Raw genomic sequence first — 15,537 nt, forward strand, 5'->3', positions numbered from 1 at the left:
ATTTCCATCTCAAGATTATTTTGGAGCCACAAACCTTTCAACCAGAAAATTAAATTATATTCCATGGAAAACTTCCCACATACTTGAGCAGATTCTCTGGAAAAAATTGAAAGATCTTCCACCTTATTAGCCAGCTTGTAACAATCCATAAACTCAGGAATGACTAATCTAACCACACCAATTGTGCCTATACCATTACATCTTATTTTCAACCAACAGGTCTTCACTCTCACATTTAAATAACAAAATAACACAGTATTATTGTAAGAACAGTTTTTATGTGAAAGCCAGAAGAAATTACTGTACAGCAATGTAAAGACATGTCATACAGGGCAAAGACTGCAAATTGCACATTACATTGAAAAACGGTACACACAAACAAAAAATATTTTGTACACTGGAGAAAATAAAAAGGAAATTGCAATAATGCATATGTTGACAGCTGAGCTACATTTAAAAACAAAAGCTGTGACACTTATTTGACAAAATTTAACACAGTACTCAGTAGGTCACAACTAAATGCTGAGCTAGAACATGGAATTTCATGTTGATAAGAACTGACAGTTCTCACAAACAACAATAAGTCCACCATTCTTTCTTTCTAACATTATATTTTCCATCAATATTTAAAACCTTGCACATACATGCCAAACACATGCACACACAATGATAATAAACCATATCAGAGAAGGCCCTGTCTTTTTAAATCCTCAAAGGTTTTCTTGTTAACAACATTTCCAAGTGAATCTTCATATTCCTCTTCCTGTTCAGGTTGCCAGCGCTCACTCTGCTTCTGTGTTTTAAGCTTCTCCCACACTGAAAATATAAATAAAACAACCACTTGAAACTATAAAACAACTTCAAAAAACCTTCAGATACAATCCCTTACATACACTGAAAATGTTTGCTGAAGTTTTGATCATCACACAGTATCTATAGTAAAGAAAACTACTGAAGGAAACAATGTCAGAAGTACTACACATGACAAAATACAATGACAAACATATTTCTGTTTTCTCCAATTGAAAAAGAGCGAGAGAGAGAGAGAGCGCAATTCCTTCAGTCAGAGAGGGGTGAGAGAATGAAGCATCTTTGGATACCTCTAAAATGACTTATGATTAGGTCAGACAGGATTTTAACCTCTCTCATCCTATCTGCAGCTGACTGAGGAAAGACCAAATGTGTACTAGTATTAAGCAAATGATCAATGGAAAACAACTGGACATAATGATTGCCCAAGTGCAGTGTGACCCTGTAACATTCATTAGTACTGGTTTACAAATTACACAATAATAGTAACACTACTACTACTACTACTACTACTACTACTAGTAGTAGTAGTAGTAGTAGTAGTAACAACAATAGAACAAATAGAAAAGTGGAGTAGCTATTCATCATAATAGCGGAGATGCTGAGTTGCAGCCGCATCGCGAGCAGGAGCAGCAGCAGCAGCAGTGTGTGATGGGAGTGCCAACTGAGTGGGGACAAGGAGGAGGCTGGGACAGAAAAGGGGAGGGATAGAAGGGAAAGGGGTGAGGGACAATGAAGTGTTCCTGGGGAGCGCGCAGGGACGAGGTGGATAGAGGGTAAGGTAGCTAGGGGGAGTTGGGAGGATATGCCGAGAGTAAGGGATGGGGGAAGAAGGGTTGCGGGAAAGGAGAGAAGTAAAAAGACTGGATGCGTCATTGGGAAGGGCTGTGTAGTACTGAAATCGGAACAGGGAACGGGCTGGATGGGTGAGGACAATGACTAACAAAGGTTGAGGCCAGGAGGGTTACGGGAATGTAGGAAATATTGCTGCGAAAGTTCCCAACTGCGCAATTCAGAAAAGCTGGTGTTGGTGGGAAGGATCCATTTGGCACAGGCTGCGAAGCAGTCCCTGAAATGAAGGACGTCATGTTGGGCAGCGTGCTATGCAACAGGGTGGTCCACTTGTTTCTTGGCCACAGTTTGTCAGTGGTCATTCGTGCAGACAGACAGCTTGTTGATTGTCACAGCCAATAGAATGCAGCACAGTGGTTGCTTAGCTCGTAGATCGCATGACTGGTTTCACAGATAGCCCTGCCTTTGATGGGATAGGTGATGTTTGTGAACGGACTGGAGTAGGTGGTGATGGGAAGATGGAGGGGACAGGTCTTGCATCTAGGTCTATTACAGGGATTTGAGCCATGAGGTAAGGTGTTCAGAGAAGGGGTTGTGTAGGGATGGACAAGTGTATTGTGTAGGTTCGGTGGATGGCAGAATATCATTGTGGGAGGCGTGGGAAGGATAGGAGCAGGACATTTCTCATTTCAGGGCATGACAAGAGGTAGTCGAAACCCTGGAGGAGAATGTAATTCAGTTGCTCCAGTCCTGGGTGGTCCTGAGTTACGAGGGGAATGCTCTTCAGATGGTGAGACTTTGGGAGGTGCTGGGAGAGTGGAAAGATAAGGCACAGGAGATTTGTTTTTGTACAATGTTGGGAGGATAATTATAGTCTGTGAAGGCTTCAGAGAGACTCTCGGTACATTTTGAGAGCGACAGCACATCACTGCAGATGCGATGGCCATGGTTAGGCTGTATGGAAGGGGCTTCTTGGTATGGAACAAGTGACAGCTGTCGAAGTGTAGGTATTGCTGGTGGTTAGTAGGTCTGATACGGTCATAGGTACTGATGTGGTCATCTTCGAGGTGGAGGTCAACATCTAGGAAGGTGGATTGTTGGGTCTTGCAGGACCAGGTGAAGCAAATGGGGGAGATGCTGCTGAGGTTCTGGAGGAATGTGGAATGTGGATAGGGTGTCCTCACCTTCAATCCAGATTGTATGGATCTGAACCAATTAGGATTCTGGGTATTTAGGAAGAATTAAGATGGCACATGGATAGGTGGACATAGGATGGTGCCATGTGGGTGCTCATAGCCATATCCCAGATTAGTTTGTAGATGATGCCTTCAAAGGAGAAAGTGGGTTTGGTTGATATGGTTTTTGCAGGACTATGTTGGTGAGGGCTAAGGACTGGTGCAATCTAAACAGATGGAGGTCACTGTGGAAGGAGATGGGTAATTTGAGGGTAAGGCCATTTGGGGAGGATTTCACGAGTGAAGCAACAACACAAATAGCATGTGGGACAGGATTCTCACTTGGGATAAGGAAACCTTTCTGTATTGATGCAGATGGAAGGAGCAAGGACCCACGGTGGCGGAAAAAATGCAAAAGTTATATAAATAATGTGTGACGATGTCCAAAAAAATTGGAAAAATACACCCAAATACATTGGAAAAATCACTAGAAGGATGATATGGATGAAAAAGAGGGCAACAAGATGAAATCTAAAGGGAATCAATGGTAGCGAAAGGTGAAAACTCACTAAAATTGGTGTGAAGTCACAATGAGATCAAAGAAGAGATACGAAATTTTACTGCAGGTAGCAGGTCTAAGGGTGGAAGAAGGGGGATGACAGATATGACTGAATGAGGTGGAATTACTTGGTGCGAACAGGGATAGAACGAAGAAAGAGTGGGGCTTGGGGAGGGATTCTTAGGGTGAGATAAAAGATGGTGTGGCATGGGAAAGGTGCAGGAAATAACATGTGAAAATATGGGAGAGTGAAACAGGGATCAATTTATAGTTATAAGATAATTGATATCGGCGGGAGTAATGTGGGACACAAGATGCTGCATCAACAATCAGCATGGTCTTGAAGCCGTCTGTCATGCGTGGGCGAGACAGTTGATACAGTATGGCTCATATGTAGAGCATGCAGTACGGTTTGTAAAGTGACAAGAGAAATACAGGGAAGAAGAGAAAGGAAGATGGACACTGAGTACAGTAACACATTAGAAAATAGTAACAAAGGAAAACAGCACTGGGTTAGGATCGAAGAAAAGCTGCAAGGCAAAAACCAAACAATGGAAAATCCAGGACAGAATGTAACAATATTATGAAAAGGAAAGTAGCTACTCAGCATATAGAGGAGATACTGAGTCGCAGGTAGGCACAAAAAAAACTCTTCTGGCACTCCTACTTTCTATATGGTTCCTAAAGTCCATAAACCCAACCACCCAGGATGCCCCACTGTGGTCAGTTACTGTGCCTCCACTGAGTTTATCTCTGCTCTTGTGGACCAACAACTTCTATAAATTACCCAGAACCTACATTCCCATATAAAAAATATCAACCATTTCCTCCACTGACTCTCCACAGTTCCTACCCCTTTCCCACACAGTGCCCAGCTCGTCACTATTGAAGCCATCACCCTTTACACTAACATCCCTAATGCCCATGGCCTTACTGCTGTTGAACACTACCACTTTCCTAGTAGCCATGACCAACTATATCCTCATCTACAGTTAATTCTCCTTTAAAGGCGTTACCTACAAGCAAATCAGGGGAACAGCTATGGGTACCTGTACGACACCATCCTATGTCCACCTATTCATGGGATATCTACAGGAATCCTTCCTAAGAACCCAAAATCCTAAACCCCCTCACCTGGTTCAGATTCACTGTGATATCTTTGCGATCTGGATCGAGGGTGAGGACAACCTATCCACGTTCCTCCAGAACCTCAACAGCTTCTCTCCCATTTGCTTCAACTGGTCCTATTAAACCCTACAAGCCACCTCGACGATGGCTACATCAGCACCTCTGTCCATATCAAACCTACTAACCACCAGCAATACCTCCACATCAATATCTGCCACTTGTTCCATACCAAGAAGCCCTTTCCATACAGCCTAGCCACCGGTGTTTGTCGCATCTGTAGTGACAAGCGGTCCCTCTCAAAATATTCCAAAGGTCTCACTGAAGCCTTCCAACATTGTACAAAAACAAATCTCCCATACCTTATCTTTCCAGTCTCCCACCACCTTCTAAAGACTCACCATCGGGTCACAAAGAAGCATTCCCCTTTTAACTCAGTACCACCCAGAACTGGAGCAACTGAAATAAAGTCTCTGGCAGGGTTCTGACTGTCTCTCGCCCTGCCCTGAAATGAGAAATGCGCTTCCCACTTTCTTCCCACCCACTCCACCGTGGTACTCCGCCACCGACCAAACCTATACAATATACTCGGCCATCCCTACACAAGCCCTGCTCCCGACCCTTTACCCCATGGCTCATATCCCCATAATAGACTTAGATGCAAGACCTGTCCTATCCATCCTCCCACCACCACCTACTCCATTTCGGTCACAATCACCATCTATTCCATCAAAGGCAGGGCTACTTTTGAAACCAGTCATGTTATCTACAAGCTAAGTTGCAACCACTGTGCTGCATTTTATGTGGGCATGACAACCAACCAGCTGTTTGTCCATGTGAATGGCCACTGACAAACTGTGGCCAAGAAACAAGTGGACCACCCTGTTGCTGAGCATGCTGCCCAACACGATATCCTTCATTGCAATGATGGCTTCACAGCCTGTGCCACATGGATCCTTCCCACCAACACCAGCTTTTCTGAATTGCACAGTTGGGAACTCTCCCTACAATATATCCTACAGTCCCAAAACCCTCCTGGCCTTAACCTTCGTTAATATTAATTATTATTTTAACAAGACTCTTCCCCTTTGCAGTCCAACACCAGGACCACATAATACACTGCCATGGCTATTTAGATTCGCTTGATGTTGCACTTCTTGAGCTCTGGCCATTTGCTGTTTCTATTTTGCTTCTTTTTTCACTGTTCAGTACACCTTCTTTCCGTTTTCATGCTTGATCTGTGTTCAGTTTTTGGCGGGCTGTCCACTGGGCCATCTTACCACTAGATCTGAAGGGGGGTTGTGAAGGTGAGTTTCCCTTGTGAGAACAAGTAATTGCGGCCATGGTTATTAGCCTCCGATTCATAGTTGGTTAACTTACTTTGTTGTATATCCATACGTAACTATTAAACTTGCTTCTTGTTATCTCAACCCCCCCCCCCCCCCAAAAAAAAAATAATTTTATATATATATATATATATATATATATATATATATATATATATATATATATATATATATATATATATATATATATATATATATATATATATATATATATATATATATATATATATATATATATCTCTTAAGTAACTATACAAAATTTCCTCCATGGAATGGAAGGAGTTCTTACTATGCAATGACTTTAATTTATTTGCAAAATTGTTGTATTTACTGGCACCTTTAGTTCACCAGTGAGGCAGCCAATTATTTTCTTGATACTTATCTGAGCCTTTCTCTGCCATAAGGCTACATTTGTATTTCTATTTTTAGAATGCTGTTTATGACTACTTCTGCTGTTTCCCATTGTATTAAAATTATCAACTTCAGAAGGTACTATTCTTAACTTCAGTACATTTTGTTATATAAGAAGTAAGTAACATATGCAAATGCCATGTGTGTTTCTCATAAAGTGTTTGATGTACTTAAATTTTAGTGAATAGGATTTTTTCCCACATCTTGTAAGTAGATGGAAGAAAGTTGAAAAATAAATGAAAATATTAAACACTCTGGACCATATAAACTGTTTGTTAAGTTTTAGCTCAGACAAATAGGTTAGTGCTAGGGAATATTTTTTGCATACTTGGATACCATGGAAAATACTAGTTAAATTAAATCTTACATATTACCAGCAAAGATGGTGGTGGTGGTTAGTGTTTAACGTCCCGTCGACAACGAGGTCATTAGAGACGAAGCGCAAGCTCGGGTTAGGGAAGGACTGGGAAGGAAATCGGCCGTGCCCTTTCAAAGGAACCATCCCGGCATTTGCCTGAAATGATTCAGGGAAATCACGGAAAACCTAAATCAGGATGGCTGGAGACGGGATTGAACCGTTGTCCTCCCGAATGCGAGTCCAGTGTGCTAACCACTGCGCCACCTCGCGTGGTACCAGCAAAGGTGGAATATTACTGACAACCAAATAATTAAATGTAAATACCACAAATTATAAAACTTCAAATTTTTCCTTTCCCTTTAACCCTTCTAGCAGGAAAAGGAGTCACTGGCTCTGAAAGTTAACAAATTTTCATGGCTTTTAATCTGCCACTGCTAAGTGAGTAAATTTTTTTATCCATTCATATTATACTTTCAAACAATTATTAGTTTTGATAAAACATTACATTCATTTCATGAGGCTGGTATTTCACTGCACAATACTTGAAACATTTCATGCCTATTATTCAGAAATAAACTACATCCTGTATGTAAAAGTTAGAAATGACAATGAGTCATTAGAGACAGAGCATACATTCGAATAAGGATGGATGGGAAAGGAAAATGCTATGACGTCTGAAAGGAAGCATTCTGACATTTTCCTTACGCAATTTAGGGAAATCGCGGAAAACGTAAATCAAGATGTATACCGACATCTCTATCCGCCATTCCAATCCATTGCTTTGACTGTTCAATTATATCAACTCCTCAAATTTGTGATTTTACGTTGTTTGATGCTGCATGGTATACAGCAGAAAATGTTTTTCTTTCATGTAGCTTCATACGAAGTAATCAAGGGCAGCTGAGGTAACAAGAAAGAGGTACACACGTTATCCCTTAACTAAGGAATCTATTATGCAGCGTTGTAAAAATATGCCTCAGGTGTTCATTTAAGAATGGTATGTGGCACTCTCTTTGAGAAATTACAAATTTTACAAATCAATCCCCATGCACTGGGAAAATAAAATCGTGCAATATTAACTTGTATCACTTTGCACTGTTTATGGTCAAAGAAGAAACATGAATATTGAAGGATAGGGTAGAGAAGCCAATCTGACAATAATCAAATAGATTTCTATTGACAAATAATTACCAAGCTATGTGTTGAGATATATTTCTGGAGTGATGTATGAAAATAATAACAGGAAAATACTTACATGCCAAAGCATCTTCAATCTGTGTGACATTTGCAAAATGGGCTGTGTTTGGAATTCCAAGACATCTCATACCGTGTGCATGGCGCCACTCCTGTAAACAAATAATAATGTGACCATGTATTTTGTTAAACAAGAATATTTTTTTATTTTTATAAACTAAATCTTTACTTACGGCGAAGTGTCTCTGGAATGCTTTTGGCCCCTTGTAGGTAAAATTGCCACATATTTCACAATTGTAACTGATGTTCAATCCATGAAGCTTGTACAGCCAGTAAGGAATGGGCTGAAATTAAATTATACAACACTTTAAAATTGTAGTATACTTGACACAATGCTAACAAAAGTTCAAATGGATAACTTTCTGTAATAAAAGTCTACAACCTCTACACATTCTTCAAATGACATATATTCTGCTTTTGGCTGTAAAAGATTTGATGTCATATTATGACACAGAAATAGGTTAGGAATAATAAATGTTCTTTCAGGGCTGTGTCACTTGTTATACGTCAATAATGTTATGAAAAGGACAGAGTGCTACTTACTGTAAGGATGACACACTGAGTTGCAGACAGACACCACAAAAAGAATATTACACATTGAGATTTTGGCGAAAGCCTTCTTCACAAATGAGAACACGCACATTCGCACAAGTAAGTGTGCCTGTCTGCAACTTAATATGTCATCTTTATGGTGAGTAGCATTTTCATACTACTGTTGGTATTACAATCTGGACTTTCCATTCCTTATACACCAATCAACAAAAGTTTTGCATCACCCTCATTTCGAAATTCATGGCACAGGATGCTCGCTTTAATCCCTCATGGGATATTATAAATGAGATCAAGCCATCCAAGATCCAAATTACCCTAATCTTCACAATGGCGATTCTGCATAGGTAGCGCTGAGTACATGGTTATTTTCAAAATTAGCTTATTTCAACTGACACCGTACATGTTCAATTGGGATCATGTTTGGGCAATAGGCAGGTCACTCAATTCTGATGATGCTAGAGTATGGGGTCATTCCATATCAAATCACCCAATAAAAAATAAATTTTACACTCACCTCCTTAGATTTTCATGAAATTTGGCTCAAATGGTTCTAATACCATCCTGACAACACCTGCAATTTTTTTTTTTGCTGTATCTCTTACAGTTTTTTTTTATAAATTTTTAAAGTTTTTATGTTTTGCATTTTCTGAACCTTCGGAAATGGTCAGTTTAATTTGTATTCAAAACTTTAAATTTGCTTATCTTAAAAACTCTTTTAGATAACATCATGAATTTTTGCAGCAAGTTTATTTATTATACATATTTGAAGATAAAAATGATGCTATTAAAATATATTAATATTTTCTATGAAAAAAAATATATATATGTATTTTTTTCTTTTTTTTTTAACGGATGTTTTGTTTTATAAGAATTGCAATACCTCGAGTCTCAGACCTGATAGAATGCTCAAATTTGTTTTAATTTACTCTTAAACATATAGGCCACTTGATAAAACAAAAATAATGATGGCTTTTTAACATGTTTATTAATTATAGTAGATTACATTAGAATTATGTACAAAGATAGTTTACTTACGACACTTACGTATAACCCAACTGATTACTTGAAACATTGAATTTTTTGAGTAATTTTGTCTTTTTAATAAACATTAATGCTGATTCAAACTGTTTTTCCACTTCATCCAAGAGCTTTCAGTTCTTTTGATACAGTCTTTTTTGAAGTAATACATTCTCCCAGTGCCGCTTGATTGAGGTGCGTCTACTACACAGACTATGTGCTCCAAAGGCACTATGCAGGAATCGTCTCTTTCAGGCCAATAAAATGATGCAGCGGGTCCTGAAGGATGTAGAAATAGAATTTCTGCATCTTCTTCATCATTGAATATTGTTTATACCAGTCCAAAGTACCAGTTACTATCATAATTTGCAGCCACATAGCAATTTATGGATGGTTCAACACGAACCCAATCAGAAGAAGAATGGAAAGAAAAGACTAAGGAGGGTTTTACACTATCTGTAGTCCTTCTAATTTCAAGGTTGTTTGTTGGAAGTGGTTTGAAGTTATGAAAACTTCTAGTTCCAGGAATGGTTCGGGTTGCTTTCTAGTTTTAACTGTAGCAAGTCAGCTTCTTTTTTGTCAGTAAAGTGAAAATGAATGTTTTCAATATTTTTTTCACAAAACTTATACACATCGATTGCTGTCATTATTTGTTCTTTGTCTGAAAGCTGTAGACTGGCTTTCCTTAAAATTCTTTTAATATTTCCTCCTAGGCCATCACAAATTGACTTCCCATGACTTGTTGCAAAAAAAGAGTGTTGGGCCTTCAAATTAAAGTCTCTCAAGTGTTCAGTCAAATTTTTAAAACTGTTTCTATTTTTGTACTGCCCAGCACCACCATCTGTAAAGTAGTGAACTGAGTCTATGTCAGTATGATGTAATGACAGCCACTTTGTAATTTCTTTTTGTACAAAGTGAACAAAACCAGTGTCATGTTCTTGGTCATCACTAATAAAACAGTGGTTGGAAACAAAAACATTGTTTTCCTCATTTCTTAGAAAAACTCCAACTGGGTGTAGAGTACAACCACCTCTATTCCAGTGGTAACTTTGGATCTCATTTTGTATAACAAAGGAATAATTTTCACTGAAATCCATCACAATAATTGCTGTTTTGGGTGGTGGGTCTTCTTTCAATCTTTTAAAGGCTGCTGATTGGGATTTTGCTATAAATGAGTGTGGGGTGAGCTTTTCCAATGACCTAACCAATAAAGAAATGTAGTCTTCAACACTGATAGACAGACTGATCATTTCTGCCCTGTCTGTGTTAACCCACTGACTGATTAAAATTTCTTCTTCTAAATCATAATCTTCACTTAGTTTTTCAGTTAAGCACTCTGTTAGTGCAGTATTTGCAGGACAGCTGTTGCAATGATGTAGCATGCAGTTTTGGTTTTCTGTGTTGCACACAAGCATCTTAATTAGGTCTTTATAAGATTCTTCAATTTTCACAGCATCCAGTAATAGTTTAACATTCTGGTGGATACTGCATACACATACAGTGTGTGTGCCTGCAGCATCAGCAAGGATACACCATTTAGGTCTCAAGAAACAAAATTTTGAAAATCCTACTTCTACCTCGGGATTCTCCCATTTGAAAGAATAATAGAGTTCTCTCAAGTTACACAAAATGAGTCTTTTTTGCATGTACACATTTTTTTGAACACTTACTTTGTCTTTTGTTCCAGGTAGCACTCTGGAACTTTCATCCTTTTCATAAAAATCTGTTACAAGTCTTACTGTATTTTCAGAAAGAGTTTTACCTTTTTTTGGACCAGGAGTTTCCAAAATACCCTTTTCAGATTTTAGCTTTCTAGCTTGTCGCACCATGTACTCACTTACATTAAATTCTTTCATCACTTTATTTCGAGTCCAAGAATCTGGAGCCAAGGTCAGAATCTGGATTTTTCTAGACCTCCCAACAGATGAAATCTTCTCTTTCATAAGAGAAATCATTACATCAAAATCCTTTGCTTTCTCAACCACACTTTTATCTTCTTCGTCATCATCAGAACTTGGTGCATCATATTTTAATGCTTTTGAAACCGCCTTTTTTGCAGTCTTTTCAATACTGCTAACCTTCCTTTTAAAATAAGACCCTTTACTTTGTTCTGACAAGCCATGAAGCTTTATCGGTGTTAAACCTAAATAATCAAGAGCAATGTTTGTTTGTACGAGGGATTCATTTCTGGATTCCAATGATTCTAATTCAACCATGACTTCATCATCTGTTTCACTTTCATTGACTTCAACTCTTAATTTTTCCTCACAAAAGTTACAGCATGTTGAGCAAAGCTAATATTTTTTGTCAGTAATTGTTTAGAAAGATCCAAGCCTACACTTCTCAACGATTTTTTGATGGGCTTTTTGTATTTTTTTAGTGGGTCTACACATGTTGTTTGATACTTTTCAAAAACATTTAAGAAGTAGTAGCTGTGGTGTGAACATATATTCTTAAATTCACACAGATTAATTCCAGATCATAGGTGGATCAAATCTTTTTCTTCCTCACTCAATTCTGATACCGGTTGTAACTTTTTTGAAGGTGTGTAGGTTGTTTGGAAACAGTCAGATTTTTTAAATAACCCTACACTACAGGTTTGAATATCTGACATACTGATTTCACTTTTGGTCTGATTACTGTTCTGGTTACTTTTATAGGATATTGGAAAAGAATCTCTGTAAACTAAGCAACAGTACTTACTGAGAGTTCGAATAAACTTAATAAAATACTATCCAAGCACTATTTAACACTGTAATAATTTTTTACTTCAAAACACAGGAGTAACAATACAAAATCCAAGTGTACATTGTTACTCCAAGAAGACAAAAACTTATTTTCGGTGTCTAAGTCACTTGGCATTTTTTATTTTTAAAATATAATTAATATTATTTTAAAAATTAGATAACTATTAAACAGGTTAAAAAGCCAACATAATTTTTCTTTTATCTAATAGCCTATACAATTAAGAGTATTTTAAAACAAATTTGAGCTTTCTATCAGGTCTGAGACTCTAGATATTGCAGTTTTTGTAAAACTAAACATCCGTTAGCTAAAAAAAAAAAAAAAAAAAAAAAAAAAAAAAAAAAAAAAAAAAAAAAAAAAAAAAAACCCTTATAAATTTTTTTCATTTGGAAGAATTTAATATATCTTTATGGCAATTTTTTTAACATTTAGATATAATACACAAACTTATTCCAAAATTTCATACTGATATCTTGAGTATTCTTTAATATACAAATCTTTTTAGTTGTGAGGACACGTTTAAGTTACAATTTCCGACTGCTGGAACAAAGCCAAATCTAAAAACTTTAAAAATTTATAAAAAAAACTATAAGAGATAGAGCAAAAAAATTTTACAAGTGCTTTCAGGATGATAAAAGAAGTAATTGTACCAAGTTTCATCAAAATCTGACATGGTTGGTGTCAAGGCCTGGGTGACTTGACATGGAATGACCCTAATATGCTGAAAGAACTTTTCACAAGAACAATGTGACAAGCAAGTGAGTTACAATCCCTCAAGATTAGAATTGCAACTAAAATGTTGGTAGTACAGTCTCGTTATTAGATGCAGAATATCATCCTTGTATTGTAGAACAGTGAGACTGCCCTCAACAACCATGAGAGGTGTACCATGGCCTCATGTACTGCCATCCCAGAACATAACTCCACCATCACTTTCTTGCACATGTGGGGGACAGTTTTGGATGTGTCTGATACTACCGGGTTTCTCCAAACACATTGCCTGTGATTATCCAGATACAAACAGATCTGAGTTTCGTCCATAAGTAACACCAAATGCCAATCCTGGGGAGTTCATTCTGGTCAGAGTCCATGGTGGTGGTGTATATGACATGGTGCTCACCATGGTTGTCAAGAATGGAGATTTGCATCATGCAGCTATTTTCCGACATTTTGATGTGATAAATGACATCCTATAGCCTCCTCTAACATGGAATTAAGTTCTGGAACACTCAGCCCACCATCCCTTTGACTCAAAAATCATAGATATATCATCATGTACATCTGTCGAACTTTTACAGCCTGTGCAGCATACACGACCTATCAACTGGAACTGATACCATGTCTACACCACATTGTTTTGACTATGGTGCACACATCAAGCAATTTCGCTGGTTGACAAGCCTCATGTCTGAAACATGATGATGCAGATCTGATTGCTGGTCACAATTAGTATTTGTGGGAAGATTTGTGGGACCTGTTCATTGTGTATATCTTCAACTATAGTTGGTTTCCTATTTTTCATTGAATTCAGCTCATGATTAGATTCTTTTACAGTAAATGACATTTTGAACTAATTTGATTCTTTGCTATGGCAAGATAATTTTTATTTTCTGACATTTATTGTTGGATTTTCCATTTCATAGGAATTGGTGGCCAGTTTGACTGGGTATTACTGCAGGGAATTGTTTGACTATTGTACAGTTAAGTTTTTTGACTAACTTCCAGGATATTTTGCTGTTCTGAGTCATATCCATTCTTTTCGGGGTTTTGCTCTATTTGCTTTGTCTTGAATCACCAATCATTGCCACTAGTTTTTCTCCACTTAGGACTACCTCTTTGCCAAAAGGATTCTGTCAGTAAAGTGCCAAAATCTTGAAATTACTAAGATCTCCAATAGTTAATTTGATATATCACAAACAAAGACAGAATTTTACTGGGCTATCATCAAATATCCCATGCTTCATAAATGTGTAAACATTTACCAAAAATTATTTAACTGCAGCTTTCAGAAGACAGTTCAATTCCAGAAAAGGGATTAATGGCAGAAGATTAACTTGTTGAAATGTTTAAATGCCAATTAGAAATTACTCACCTTTCCATCCCATCCCAGTGGCAAATTCTTAGGATTGTATGGTACATCAGTATCATCCTCATCCTCAGATTCACTTGCACTTGCTTCTGCATCAGAATCATCACGTTCTCCTTCTGTGCGAGCTTGTTTGCGCTGAACATTTTCTTTTGTAGCATTTCGTTGTTCAGAAACTAACTCTGTGAACCTGGGGAGACAAAGAAATATTGATAACCTCATTTAAGTAATGAAACCATCCTGTGATGAGCACATTTTTAATAATAGCATTTACAATCAGAAACACTATAATTTGGTCCAGGGTCGCTCCTATATATATTTGGAGGTTTGTGCTACCCCCATGAAACATTTTGTTAAAATGTGTTTGCTTTTTGTGCCTTATATACAAGTGGGGAGGTAGTGCAGAACACAGCTAAGTCTGATGGAAATGTGCCAACAGTGACTTGGGGTTGCACTGTACTTGCAAATGTGGACTGAGGTATCTCAGGAGGGGACAGGGTATGCAGAGTGCTTAGCAGCATGTAGCTACGAGCAATGTAAATATTTCCTGGGTGTTGTCTCTGCAACTGAATGAATTTTGAGGCTTGAGTGACACGTGAACACATTAAATAATGAATCTGGTCATTTCCTTGCTCTCTGAATCTTTTAGTCGACCCAACTTTGAAGAAAAATTAGAAATCAAGAGGCTAGTTAGGCCGACTCCTACTTTATGAATTTCACAGACAGTTAAAATGAAAAAGTCGTCAATTCAGTAAAAAAAGTCTACTGCAAATTGTACAGTAACAGTGATGGCTGTATGGTTGTGATTTCAAAAATGTCTTGCTTTATTTTCCTTGTTTATTATTTGGATAAGAACTTTCATGGATATTAAACACTTCCATGACAAAATTAGGAAACATGAATTTTCTTTAGTTCATTTCAATAACATTTTGAATCTGGCTACTATAGGCGGTATAAATATATCTATCCATTTGAAAGCAGGTACAGAAGGTCAGTGGCATTACACTAATAAAAAGACACCGATACTAGGTACATACTAAATCTAATTATTACATATCTGTTTTTGTGGTGCATTGGAACTTGCCCTCAGAGGGTACAATGAGACTGAAACATCTTCCAATTCTGGCCTTTTTCGTGCCTTGATTAATTTTAGTGCACAATTAGACTTGGCATTAAAATTGCATTTAGAAAAAATCAACAATTTTCAAAGGCACCTTAAAACCATGTAGTATGAAGTCTTCCATTGTATGCTTCAAGACTGCCAAGAAGAAACTTGAAAAGAAATTAAGGGTACAGAGTTTGTTTCT

General features: G+C 37.7%; 1 protein-coding gene across 1 annotated transcript in view; it reads right to left on the reverse strand.

Moving 5' to 3' along the window:
* Positions 1–258: 258 nt before the first annotated feature.
* Positions 259–15,537, reverse strand: part of LOC124786080 (splicing factor 3A subunit 3) — a 78,303-nt gene continuing 63,024 nt past the window's right edge. The window contains exons 9-12 of the mRNA XM_047254234.1: positions 14,237–14,420; positions 8,004–8,114; positions 7,832–7,922; positions 259–816 (exon numbers count right to left, since the gene is read on the reverse strand). Of these exons, the coding sequence (XP_047110190.1) occupies positions 683–816; positions 7,832–7,922; positions 8,004–8,114; positions 14,237–14,420 (520 nt within the window). The 3' untranslated portion in view covers positions 259–682. The remainder of the gene's footprint in view (positions 817–7,831; positions 7,923–8,003; positions 8,115–14,236; positions 14,421–15,537) is intronic.

Source organism: Schistocerca piceifrons, chromosome 1, assembly GCF_021461385.2.
Source record: "Schistocerca piceifrons isolate TAMUIC-IGC-003096 chromosome 1, iqSchPice1.1, whole genome shotgun sequence".
NCBI classification, from domain to species: Eukaryota; Metazoa; Arthropoda; class Insecta; order Orthoptera; family Acrididae; genus Schistocerca; species Schistocerca piceifrons.